A 13,635-nucleotide genomic window follows, 5' to 3' on the forward strand; every position below is an offset into this window, starting at 1 on the left:
GACACATAAGTTTTCAGAGTTAGTTGAATCACTGAACCGTTTATTTTGAAAGTGGCCTAACTCCATTAGGAGTAGAGATTTTGGTGTGGTAGAAATGGCATTAAAAAATATAATTTACTGTTTGTCCCCCGAGAGTATTACAATATTATCAAAAAGTGTCGGAAAGGTAATAACTTTATTGTACATGAAATGAGACAAGAAGATTTTGTATCAACAAAATTATTAGAAGACGCAATTTTTAAAAGGTTCAAGAATTCTAACGGAGAACCAATAAACTGGTTAAAAATATGTTGGATGCGTTTTGTCAAAAATGAATAAGATTTTCTATAAGACATCAATGAATGAGAACGAAAATTTGAAAGTCCTGAATTTAATACCACGTCGGGGTAGACCAAGAAAGTTCGAAAATATTGTATTGACACCACTGTATAAAAATATAAGACAAATTACAACCGCGAAATTCAAGGACATAATTGACTTATTACGATATATACCACCGGAACATCATGATTTCTTTAAATCCCTTTCACATACACAAAATGTAGATGAGTAGAAAATTGTTTTGTAATTTATGTTTGTTAAAAATATTTTGAATCGCATAATTTATGTTTTTAAAGTGTCACAAAGATATGTAAAATAAAATAAGTATTGTTTTTTCGCGATTTGAAGCATCTTAAATTATGTTAAATGGAGTTCGGTTCCTTCAAATTTTATAACGAATCTGATTGTTAATTTTGAAAGTGGCCTAACTCCATTCTTGGTAAGAAAACGCATATTATTCAATTAATAATTGCCATTATTTTAATAGGAACTGTAAATTGAACACCTTTAGATACACTTAAGCAACATAACTCATTGTTATTCTTTACGTTTATTTTGAATTGCATTGAAACGCAAACCTTTAAATATCTCAATTTAAGGTTATATGGAGTTAGGCCACTTTCAAAATAAACGGCTCGTCGATATCGTCGATTATCGTGCTCGTGTTGTAATATGAATTCATAAAAAATTCCATACGGTTATCTCTTCGTGAATTTAGTGACAACGATAGCTTGTTTCTACCGGTTTTGTTTCCAGCCGTTTTCACCCTTTCTATACAACCGGTATGCCTGCAAAATTGTTCTCTCCCCCTCCCCACCCCACCCACCGGTTTCCTCATCCTTCTTTTTCAGTCGGTACTGTACACAAGTGAAATTATTACTGCGATGTTTCCTCACACCGATGTTCAACTCTCTTCTCCATATTTTTATCAACATACACATACACGTACACGTACACATACACATATAAACGTTTACGAGTAGTCACGGTGATATACGAGTGTTCGTGTAAAGAAATACACAAATTTAATAATAATAAATGTTTTATAATAAATAAAAGGTGAGGTAAAACTACAACCAGCTCTAAGTTTTCAAGTTATTCCCAAGAAAAAAAAAACGGTAGAATGTTTAGTTGAATTCATCGGACTTTCTTCTTCATTTCTCTTTCTTCTCTCTTACTCAACTTACTTACTTCTGTTCTACTATCAAACCCTCTTAACTTTCATCCCTCTATCTTCCTTTAATGACTAAAAGAGAACTTGTGCTTTCATTCTTTTAGATAGTAAGGGACTAAAAGTGAGAAAGTAACTTTTACTATTTTTACTTGTTACAAATAGTTTCAGTTTCTCCCGAATTAGATTTCATTATGATTATTTTTGTCACAAATTTCATCCATTTTTTAAGAAGATTAAAAAAATATATATATATAAGTATATATAATATATATAGGTATAAATATATATACGAAAAGTCGGTATTTTATAGAACACTTAAGCATTTTATATAATGCCTGATGTTTTTAGGGAATGTATGCAATATAAAAATTATTACATACTTTTCTTAGACATTATATGTAATACCTAAGCATTCTATACATGCCAAATTTCACGAACATTGTTGGTAAAACATATAAATCATCATCACATCTCATTTTTATATTACAGATAATCGTCGAAGATCATTAATTGGTTCCATGTTGTTCTACACTACTTGACTACGAGAAACGGGATCCCGTTTCAATTATACATACATACAACAACACCGCCTCAAATCTTTTGTTTTTTGTATATATAGAAATAATGGTTTTTTTTTTTTATAATAGTTTTAATTCTTATTATTAAAGTTTGTAAGTAATTGTTTGTAGAGATAATTTTGTATTCTTATTGACAAAAGCTTTTAAGAAATTATTTCTATATATATATATATAGTTTCATACAAAATCTATTTTGTTTTGCATTTTATTTTGATAAAAGCTTTTAAGACATTATTTGTAGATATAATTTTTTTTGTTTTTTTTTAATTTAATTTTTTTTATAATTTTATATTATAAAATTCAAATTAGCGTATTAATTTAGTTTTTAAAAATTAATTAAATAATTAAAAAAAATTAAAAAAAAATAATAAAATAATAAAAAAAAAAAAAATAATAAAATAAAAAAAAAAAAAAAAATAATTAGAATTAATTAATTAAAAATTAAATTTTCATTATCAAAATAATCTCTACATTAGTAAATAATATTAGTATATAATTGTGCATTAGTTTTTCAACTGAAATGAAATGTAATAGTTTAATAATAGATGTAATTTTTTTTTATATTTTCTTATAATAATTTTAAGTTGTACATAGCCGAAACAATTTTGGCTATGATTATTACTCTTTATTTTTTATTATTTGTAAACACACACACACACGCACACGCACACTCACAAACAAAGATGGCATATCTGGAAGTCATTGTTTATATCAAATATTACATGTATTTTAATCTTATTCCTACGAATTACTCAAAAATCGTGTAATTCGAAGGAAAAAGATATCAGCGTGTTCTTTGAAACACGTTTTTCTCAAATACCGTATATTTCAGAGATTATTTGTATATTATAAAATATTGTACGAGAGCTAGTTTTTGAACGATCGATCAAAACATTAGATTTTCATTATTTTTCGATTTCTTCTAAACTCGTTCTCTGATTCGTTCGTTTCGTTAACGACGTGCTTGAATTTATGAGAATTTGTTCATAGTTTCAACTTTATAAGCAATTCATGATCCTCTTTACTTCCTCTCTCTCTCTCTCTGGTCTTCTCTGGTTTTCTCTAGGGAAATAGGGCGTCTTCTTTTTATGGTCTGAAAAAGCTAGAGGACCAAGGGTCGCGTCGAAGCAGAAGGGCTTCGAACGTGCTCGATGAAATAGAGTTTCGAACGGAAATGGATTCGACGAATGGGAACTCTCTCTCTCTGTTATTACCACGTTGATATCGAAACTTGCTTTTTTTTCTTTTTTATATTTTTTTTTGTCATTTCTTTCATTCTGTTTCTTCATCTCTTTTCCTCTCTTCGTACTTTTTCTAAAATCTGTACTACTAATTTTGTAATCCCTCCCCCCTCGTCTTGCGAAGGTTTATTGTATCGTTTTTATACTTTTAATTCAAAATCCAATTGATTTCAAGATTGTTTAGCTGGATTTTGGTCACCTGGGGGAGAAGCTAGGAAAAAATCGATTGAGTGTCACGATCAATTTGCATAGTTAACAAAACAAACGTATAATAATTGAATATGTTTTTGTTTATAGGTAGCTTGTATGTGCGTGCGTGTGTGTGTGCGTGACACTACGTTTTTGCTACAATAAGAATGATGCTTGAGAAAGAGAGAAAAGGATGGAGAAGAAGAATGAAAGAAAGAATGAGAGAATGAGAGAGAGAGAGAGAGAGGGAAGAGTTGCATGTACATTTTCATGGGGCTTGTTTATTTGATGCTTTCGTACGAGCTTGTAATGCGTTACCAGCTCGCAGACCTCCTCTAAGGGTTCCGTTGTGAGGTAAAGTGGAGGATCACGCGAGGGCAAGGTGGAAAGTCGAGATAGATAAAGAAAGAGAAAGAAAGAAAGAGAGAATGAACTAGCAAACAGGTTCTCTTCCTTACTTCAGGATGACGAAGTGAGTTATATCTTTGCGGTGACAGAGGGAAACAGATTCGAGTTTGAGATTAGAGAGTACCGTTTTTCTGGAAATTACCAAGAGTATTTCTTGCATGACACCGAGTCATTTTACTATTCTTAGCAAGTTAGTCCTCTTCCTTTCGATAACTAGCACGAATAATCAGCTGTTATCATTTTTTAATCTTAACTATTTGAATTTTTTTCATTAATTATAATCATTATTTTTCTATCTTTAGATTAGATTAATAAATGGATTCTCTCTGTTTCTTTCTCTTTCTTTGATATGTGTTTAGGTTTTTGTTAGGAAATTTGTCCTATGTGGAAAAAGGGAGGAGCTTCGCAAAGTTCCTATAAATCATTATTTTTTAAGTATATTATAATTATAATATTGATAGGTAAAAAAAAGTACAAAAAAAAGTACGAAAAAAAAGTACAAAAACAAAAGAAATAAATAAAAAAATAAATAAATAGGATATACGTAGAAATTAATAAGGCATTAAATAAAAGGACTATATATAAATATATTTACAGAATAATAATTAAAGTTAAACAATTAAAATCAGTAGTTAACAATGAAAATTTTCCTTGTAATCTTATTCAGCATTTAAAAATATCAATTAAATATCCAAATTGATTAATCAACAAGAAACTTTTTCAGAAAACCGCAATGTAAAGTTCTATAGAAAAGATAAAAAATCTTATGAATGTAATTCCATGTAAACCTCTGTAAATATATATCTATATAATATTTGTAGTATATATTTCGATACAAAGAATAAAAAATTACGGGAATAACCCATTGTTAAATAAAGAAAAAAAAAACAAAACAAAAGTTTGAAAATGTAGTATTGATAGTTAAAAAAAAAATAAAAAAGAGAAAATAATTACAAAAAAAAAGTAAAAAATACATACAAATAAATATAAATATATATTTACAGAATAATAATTAAAGTTAAACAATTAAAGTGATTAGAGTTAACAATAACAATTTTCTTATAATCTTATTCGCATTTACAAATATCAATTAAATATCCAAATTGATTAATCAACAAGAAACTTTTCAGAAACCCGCAATGTAAAGTTCTCTATAGAAAAGATAAAAATCTTATGAATGTAATTCCATGTAAACCTCTGTAAATATATTTTATATATATTTGTAGTATATATTTCGATACAAAGAATAAAAATTACGGTAATAACCCATTGTTAAATAAAGAAAAAAAAACAAAACAAAAGTTTGAAAATGTAGTATTGATAGTTAAAAAAAAAATAAAAAAGAGAAAATAATTACAAAAAAAAAGTAAAAAATACATACAAATAAATATAAATATGTATTTACAGAATAATAATTAAAGTTAAACAATTAAAGTGAGTAGAGTTAACAATAACAATTTTCTTATAATCTTATTCGCATTTACAAATATCAATTAAATATCCAAATTGATTAATCAACAAGAAACTTTTTCAGAAACCTGCAATGTAAAGTTCTATAGAAAAGATAAAAAATCTTATGTATGTAATTCCATGTAAACCTCTGTAAGTAAATATTTATATATTATTTGTAATATATATTTTGATACAAAGAATAAAAAATTACGAGAATAACCAATTGTTACATAAAGTAAAACAAAACAAAACAAAACAAAAGATATCGAAAATATAATATTGATAGTTAAAAAAAGAATAAAAAAGAGAGAAAAAAAGAACAAAAAAAAATAATTCTGACAACTAGACAGAGAAAGAGGGAAAAAAAAAACGAGAGAGACAAATAAAGAAAAACGCGTTCGTATCCGGCATCCAAAACGTTCCCACGGATACTCTCGGGGAAGTATTTCTAACGTTCCGGAGAAGCGATCGTTAAACTCGGTCCTGTGACTCGAGAGGATCGATTTAGCGGATTCACAGTGATCGGCGTAGCCACTCGGAAAGCTTCCATAGCTTTCTAGTCGATGATTCGCCTTTTGCTTCAGTACGTATGATCCACAAATTAGATTGTTTCATCAAGTTACTATGATCCTTTAGACTCTAAACACACTCATACACACATGATACGTGTGAGTGTGTGAAAATACAATTAATTCAATTATAGTAAAGTCAAAATTAGTTCTGTCAAAACCTTAAGACAGATCAAAACTTTTCACTAGTTGGATTGAAAAAGTAAAAAAAAAGAAAAAACAAGAAAAAGAGCTTCGGGGTCTTCTTTTTTATCATCATGGTATGGTCGAACAAAGAATATTGAAACGTTGGGTAGTGTATGAGAGGAGGATCTGTTAGAAGGGCGAAGCTAGGCAGGACTCGCACACGCTCGGTCACATCCACTCGAGGACGCAGGACAGAACGTTTAGGGTCGATGGCCTCGCACGGTTTATCTCCGTGTTCGGTGCTCTACGTATATTTCGTCTCTCTCTTTCACTCATACATACATTTTCCCGTTCCTCTTCTACCTTTCTATATTCCTCTCTAACTTTCTACATCTCTCTCTTTCTCTTCTTTCTCTTTTTTCTTTATTTCGCACACGCATTTACTTCGTACATTCGCGATACGTTTTTTTTGTTTTAACACGATCAAGGGTGAACCATCCTAATCGTTTTTTACTTTTTATCTTTTGTTTCGTTTTGTTTTATTTTATTTTGTATTTTTTATTTTTACCTCTACTAACTCTTTGAACTGTTCTTTTCTTTTCCGTTCCGAAGTCCACACCCGGGCAGGCGAGGTTTATTTTTGTCTCGGGTGGTATCGTTGATCCCGTTTGGGAAAAGTGCAGTAGGAATGTGTCGTAGTTGTCGTTGTTGTCGTCTACTCTTTGAAAGTGCCAACTCTCGAGATTTCTCACTTTTGAGAGAGTTGTTTTATCGAAAGACTAACGCGTATAGGGTGATAATAGAGATAAAGAGAAAAAGACAAAGTAGTTGAAGAGAATGCGTAAAACAGGTACTTAAGGTAACAATGAACGATCGACTAGCTCGAGTCTTTCATTCTCTTTACCGTAGCTATGTGTTCGTACGGTATTTGATCTGTACTACTTTGCAGCAACGTCATCCATTTTCATCTACCTCCGGCAAACTAACTGTGATTTTCAGGATTTTCATCGAATACACGCATAACAATTATTTCATTTATTTAGCTAAACCAAATGTAAAAAAATACGCCTAATCATATTATATTTATATTTTAACACTTTAACGACCGCACGTCTACGCAGTCAAACGTCGTCAGGAGCCGAAAAAAAAGAAGAAAAAAAGTAGGCAATAATTACCTGTAATCAAAGACGTGACAATGAAATATGAAGCCAATAACAGTATCCACAATTGTTTACGTTTATAAATTATCACACGAAGAGTGTGTTATTGGCTAAAAATTTCGGCGGTAGCATCACACGCATGTTGTGTGAACGGTCGTTAAAGTGTTAAGAATTTGTAGGCGTAATTTTTTCAACGAAATTTGTATTTCTTCCATATTTGTTATTTTTTCCAGTTTTGTTTGTTGTCTTTCCCATAGCTATGTGTTCGTACGGTATTTGATCTGTACTACTTTGCAGCAACGTCATCCATTTTCATCTACCTCCGGCAAACTAACTGTGATTTTCAGGATTTTCATCGAATACACGCATTACAATTATTTCATTTATTTAGCTAAACCAAATGTAAAAAAGAACGCCTAATCATATTATATTTATATTTTAACACTTTAACGACCGCACGTCTACGCAGTCAAATGTCGTCAGGAGCCGAAAAAAAAGAAGAAAAAAAGTAGGCAATAATTACCTGTAATCAAAGACGTGACAATGAAATATGAAGCCAATAACAGTATCCACAATTGTTTACGTTTATAAATTATCACACGAAGAGTGTGTTATTGGCCAAAAAATTTCGGCGGTAGCATCACACACATGTTGTGTGAACGGTCGTTAAAGTGTTAAGAATTTGTAGGCGTGACTCTTTCAACGAAATTTGTATTTCTTTCATATTTTGTTATTTTTCCCAGTTTTGTTTGTTGTCTTTCCCATAGCTATGTGTTCGTACGGTATTTGATCTGTACTACTTTACAGCAACGTCATCAATTTTCATCTTCAGGATTTTCATCTTCAGGATTTTCATCGAATACGCTCATAACAATTATTTCATTTATTTAGCTAAACCCAAAGGTAAAAAAAAACGTGTAATCATATTATATTTATATTTTAAGAATTTGTAGGCTTAACTCTTCGAACGAAATTTGGATGTTTTCCATATTTTGACATTTTCCCTTTTTGCTTGCAGGGATCTAGAACAGGATTTAAGATTATCGGAAGAAAGCGAGGATGAAACGACAACTAAAGTGAGTAAAATAATCATCGAAAGTTGTCATTTCATTATCATAACTTGCCCATTAAACGATTAAACGAGAAAGTAAAAAGAATAAGTATAAAACTAGCGCGTATGTAAATCGATAGACAACAAGTAACAGTAGTAGTAGTAGTAGTAGTAGTAGTAGTAGTAGTAATAGTAAATGACTTGAACGGGTTTGTGAAAGAAAGAAAAAAACAATTCACAAGCAGAGTAGAATAAAAGTTTCCTTTCTCCTTTCTATCGACATGTTTCTCTATCGCGATTCACTTCTTCCATTTTGTTCCTTCCCCAAGAATACTTCCGCAGGTTGGTACCACCTGCTTTCAATCGATGATAGAGTAAGTTACGTTCATCATATTTCGCCTCTAATGCAAATCGAATCGCGACTATTTACTTGTCAATCGTTCGAGTGATAACATTTGATTGATTTGTTATCATAGGAGACCCCGTCAAAACCTACTAGAGGAAACAGGAGTCCACATCTACCTTTAAGGTAAGTAATCTGTATATTTAATATTTTGTTATATATAATATTTAAAATGAATATTGAAATATATTAAATGAACGACGTGTTGAACATTGTGATTTATAGATATCATTCGTCTTGTAGTTTGACGACACCATCGTTGCCAAGTATGGTACCTGGACCTACACCAACGGAATTATCCCCAATACCGATGTCACCTTTAGGCCCACTATCACCTACGAGGCCTTTGAATTTGCCTCGACCTGTATCACCGATGAAGAAAAAGTCACCGGAAAAATTGTCTACGCCACCCCCTCTAAGTCCGATACCATCGGTGAAAGATTCACCCAATTTAAATCACAGACCACCCAGTCCACCCGGTCAAGCACCTCAAAGTTCACCCAGTGCTAGCTCGAGTTCGGATTCAGGGTCTGATTCTGGTAGCGAATCCAGCGATGATTCCGACGAAGAAATTAATCAACCTTCAAACGGCAAGGGGCCTTCAACACCACCACCCATCTCTCCTAAACCCATGGAATTGAATCAACCTGAACCTCCCGAGGTATTACAGGAAACCAAAAAGAGATGGAATCTTAGTAATTTTTATAAAATTACCGTACCAAACAATGAGAAGGATGAAACGAAAACGGTTCAGGTAATTCACCTTTTTTTTTTAATCAATCGTTGTTATTTCGATACGATCTATTAAGAATTTTCAGCTCTGTCGAATAGAATATTGAACGCGAATGGTTTTAAACTTTCTTTTAATAAAATGGAAAGTCTCCTCGAGTTTATTTTTTGTTTTTAACACTTCTTTTCGTTATATTTCGTTCAGGGTGGAGCGAGGTTGGAACAGACGACGCTTCAAACGTCCGAGGCTCAAGAAAAAACTCAAGATTGGCAATTGGACGATGGATTGAAGCAGACGCACAATTCGACTATGATGAATATGCTGAGCGACAGTAGTCATCAGTCGGATAAAAATCAAACTGTCGAAGAAAATCGTTATGAGGTAGAGAAACCTAAAATGACGGATACGAAGAAACGTGGTCGACCGAGGAAATCGACCAAAAGTCCAAAGGGTGATCACAGAACATCCGATTTCAACAAAAGTACCAAGTCCTGTAATAGAATACGATCGAATCCCAAAAAGAAGAGATCCATTTCGAAGGCAATCGTTGAAACGAGTGACGATGACAGTGATGAAATATCGCGGGATGCTTCGAGTGATTCGGACAGTGATAGGACAGCACCAACTCCGATCACACCTGTGATCACAGTTATTGCTGAGAAACGAAAATCGAGGCTTAGCATATCATCGAGTGAAGACGAGAGTCCTCCCAATGAAAAGAACAGCGCATCCGAGAGCGAATCAGCACGTTGGAGGAGAACTGCTATGAAACAGCGTACCAAATTGGCAGACTCTCCTAAAAAACTGGACAAGAAGAAAAATCCAATTAAGGGTAAACCAAGAAGGCCCAGATCAAGAGTTACCAACATCAATGCTGGTTCTGATTCGGACAGCGAGTCTGACATCACTATAAGAAATCGCATACAAGTGGCTAGGTAAGAATCATTTCTGATAAATAAAACTTTAACGATCGAGAAAACAACAATTTTTATATTTTCTTACGTTTATTTTTTGATTCTATTTATATATCACAATGTATGTTCAGTCTTTTTAATTTAGAAACGATATTTCATTTTGTAGAGTTCAACCTAGACCAAGAATAATACCACCAACGAGAACGCGTTCTTTGGAAAATTCTGATAGCGATAATAGTCCAACTTCTAAGTTGCAAGAGGATGATGCTGGTAACGTCCAGGATAAAAAGAAGAGTGACACTTTGCGAAAATTGTTTTCGATATCTAAAGGTGGTGCGAAAGGTGGTGGTAAGGGTGGAAAAGGTGGTGCGAAAGGTGGTAAGGGTGGGGGAAAGTGTGGTATTTATGTTCAGGAGTATACGGCATCGGCCAATACGCCGAACGGTAGTGAAAGTCCGTACAAAAGGCCAGCATCGCAATCGTCGAACAATTTAATGTTGCCACCGTTGACTTATAAGAACGACGTGCCGAGTCTAATGTGCAAGATCGATCTTAATAGAATAGCCCACTTATCGTCGAGAGGACAGGAACTGAGACAACATACGGAACTTCCGGATACCAGGCCATCCTCTAGGCCACCTTCTAGGCCACCTTCTAGGCCATCTTCTAGGCCATCTTCTAGGCCATCATCGAGGCCATCTTCAAGACAATCTTCGGGCGTGCACGCTCAAGCATCAAGACCACATACTCCAGAGGAAGGGGAGATAATCGATGCCTCGCCTGCTCGGCAACGTTCTTCCGATGGTGGTAGGATTCGTGGTGTTGATAGTACCGGTGTTGTGGATAAGTGCGACAAGAAGAGTCGTTCGAACTTAACGAAAAAATCCTCATCCCAGTCATCGAGTTCAAAAAACTTAATTGGTAGTGGCACTCGCAGTGCTGGTAATAATCTCAGTGCTGGTAGCTCTAGTGCCACTAATACATCTAAAAGAAAACGTAATACGAGCAGTAGCTCAGGGTCTAGTTTAAGTGCTACATGTTCCACGGATTTAAAATCCAAACCCGGCAGTTCTGAGCACAAAGAAAAAAGGAGGAAACACGCCGAATCGGAAGCAACCACGTCTAGGCCTTCCTTAAGTAAGGTAATTCGTTCGTAATTTTGTTTCTCCGAATAAACAGTATTCCATCGTGTCGTTTTTATAAACATTTATTTCGTTAGTTCAACAAATTGCATTCAATCCTTAATCTAGATTTTACATTTATGATAGGTGAACGACAACCTACAACCAACCAATCACGAGCGGGAAGAAAGGACTGATGCGAATATATTACCACCCCCACCCCCACCACAACGTACCTATTATTCGTATTTTGTCGACCCGCTTAACGAAGTTTCGGAAGATCAGGATAGGTAATAAATTATTCCCTCTTAAAATAACTTATCTTTTTGTTAACTTTATCTACTTTTTTTTAATCCTTATTTTTTTTTAGCACTTATACCTTATAATGTGTATGGCGTTGAACTGAAACTAGGGCAATAATTGTTTAGCAAATAAAATATTAGTTCAAAAAAAAAATAAAACAAACAAGATTCTAAATTTAAGATGACAAGAAATAGGAATAGCAATAACAACAAAGTATCTGTTTTATATTACAATATTTATATTATAATATAATAGGGACCAGAATCAGTACCTGACAGAAGCAAAACGGTTGAAGCACAGCGCCGACGAAGAGTGCGAACTTACAGCACAGGGAATGTTGTACTTGGAAGCCGTTTTGTATTTCTTACTTACTGGCAACGCCATGGAGTCTGACCCTCTTACGGAACGAGCGTCGTTCACGATGTACAGAGATACCCTCAGCCTCATAAAGTGAGTAGATCTTTAATTAACTACAAACTCCCTTACGAAGAGGGAGAAAAAAAAGAGAGAGAGAGAGAGAGATAGAAGTACTTGCTAATTAAAGCAATATCTACGATTTTGTTCTATCTTTATTCCAGATATATCTCATCAAAGTTTAAGAGCCAACAAAATAACTCGCCGGAGAGCAGTATAAATAACAAGTTAGCTGTCCTGAGGTGAGTACCATTCACTCGAGACTCTTTTACATTCGCCCCTCGATGATTATTACGTAGTAGACTACACGCAATACCGGTGTACACAATATTTTATATTCTCAATAATATTTTTATTCTCTTTTTTTTCAGCCTTTGGTGCCAGTCACTTTTATATTTGAAAATGTTCCAAATGCTCAAAATGGATGTTAAAGAATATCAGAAGATTCTTAATGAATATCATCAAAAAGTAAGTTAACGTTTTAATCAAATGATGTAGTTCATCGTCATTCATTTTGTTTAACTTAAAAGAAAGAAGAAAAAATAAGACTTAATGAAATTTCTAATTGTAGCCCGCTCAAGCAACACCTATGCTACCGGAAGGTCAAGGTACACCATCCTTGTCTCCGACACCGTCTCCCGCTGGTTCAGTTGGTAGCCAAAGTTCGGGTTACAGTAGTGGAGAATTAGCTAATCGAGCAGCTGCTGCACCTCCGCCTCAGCCCCCGCCACCACCCTGCGTCAGCGTTCCTCTCCACGTCCATAACGCCATGATCAAACAAAATTATTATTTTAGTTTGTTGCTTACCTGTCACGATCTTTGGGAACAAGCGAACGCTTTGGTAACGGATAAACATAAAGGTACGTATAGAATATTTCGATATCATTAATAATATATTTCATTGTCTAAAGAAAAATCATTGTACGATCAATCATCTTTTTTTTATTTAGATTTTTTTATCGAGCTGGACGAGAAGATGGGACCCCTCACACTGAACAGCTCGCTTTGCGATCTGGTGCGTTACGTGAAAGCCGGAATAAAGAAGCTACGTGCTCTCTGACCACAATGGCACAGCCCCCGACCACCCACCCCCAATTACATTACCTCGCTACCACAAAACATTGCAACTTATCCAACGATGTTCACGTAAATCTTGCGTGACCGTTCGTTCGCTCTTACGACACTTGGACAAACACAACAACGTCGTCGTAAGCGCAATTTTCATCGATTACATTGATTGAAAAGAAAAAAACAAGAACAATTGTTTTCTTTAACGCGAGGGAAGGACTCTACTAGTGAATCCAATGGATTGTTTTTTTAACAAAAGAAGAAAATGCGGGGGATTAGGGAGAATTATCTAAAAAAAGAAAAGGAAAATGAATAATTTTGGTCACGGGGTGCGAAGGAAAGAAGAGTACCAGGCAGAAACAAGAAGAAAAAGAAGAGGAATGGAAGAAAGTAACGCGCAGGAGTGGGGAAAA

At 33.8% G+C, this 13,635-nt stretch overlaps 1 protein-coding gene across 2 annotated transcripts in view; it reads left to right on the forward strand.

Moving 5' to 3' along the window:
• The window catches only part of LOC122518039 (AF4/FMR2 family member lilli), a 53,872-nt gene extending 40,237 nt beyond the window's left edge, over positions 1-13,635 (forward strand). The window contains exons 5-15 of one of the 2 annotated variants that reach the window (XM_043636696.1): positions 8,237-8,294; positions 8,746-8,798; positions 8,898-9,426; positions 9,607-10,337; positions 10,483-11,458; positions 11,585-11,727; positions 11,996-12,190; positions 12,319-12,396; positions 12,526-12,622; positions 12,726-13,014; positions 13,105-13,635. In XM_043636696.1, the coding sequence (XP_043492631.1) occupies positions 8,237-8,294; positions 8,746-8,798; positions 8,898-9,426; positions 9,607-10,337; positions 10,483-11,458; positions 11,585-11,727; positions 11,996-12,190; positions 12,319-12,396; positions 12,526-12,622; positions 12,726-13,014; positions 13,105-13,214 (3,259 nt within the window). In that variant the 3' untranslated portion in view covers positions 13,215-13,635. The remainder of the gene's footprint in view (positions 1-8,236; positions 8,295-8,745; positions 8,799-8,897; positions 9,427-9,606; positions 10,338-10,482; positions 11,459-11,584; positions 11,728-11,995; positions 12,191-12,318; positions 12,397-12,525; positions 12,623-12,725; positions 13,015-13,104) is intronic. The other variant, XM_043636697.1, reaches the window with a different exon arrangement.

Source organism: Polistes fuscatus, unplaced genomic scaffold (assembly GCF_010416935.1).
Source record: "Polistes fuscatus isolate 324 unplaced genomic scaffold, CU_Pfus_HIC Scaffold22, whole genome shotgun sequence".
In the NCBI taxonomy this organism is placed as follows: domain Eukaryota; kingdom Metazoa; phylum Arthropoda; class Insecta; order Hymenoptera; family Vespidae; genus Polistes; species Polistes fuscatus.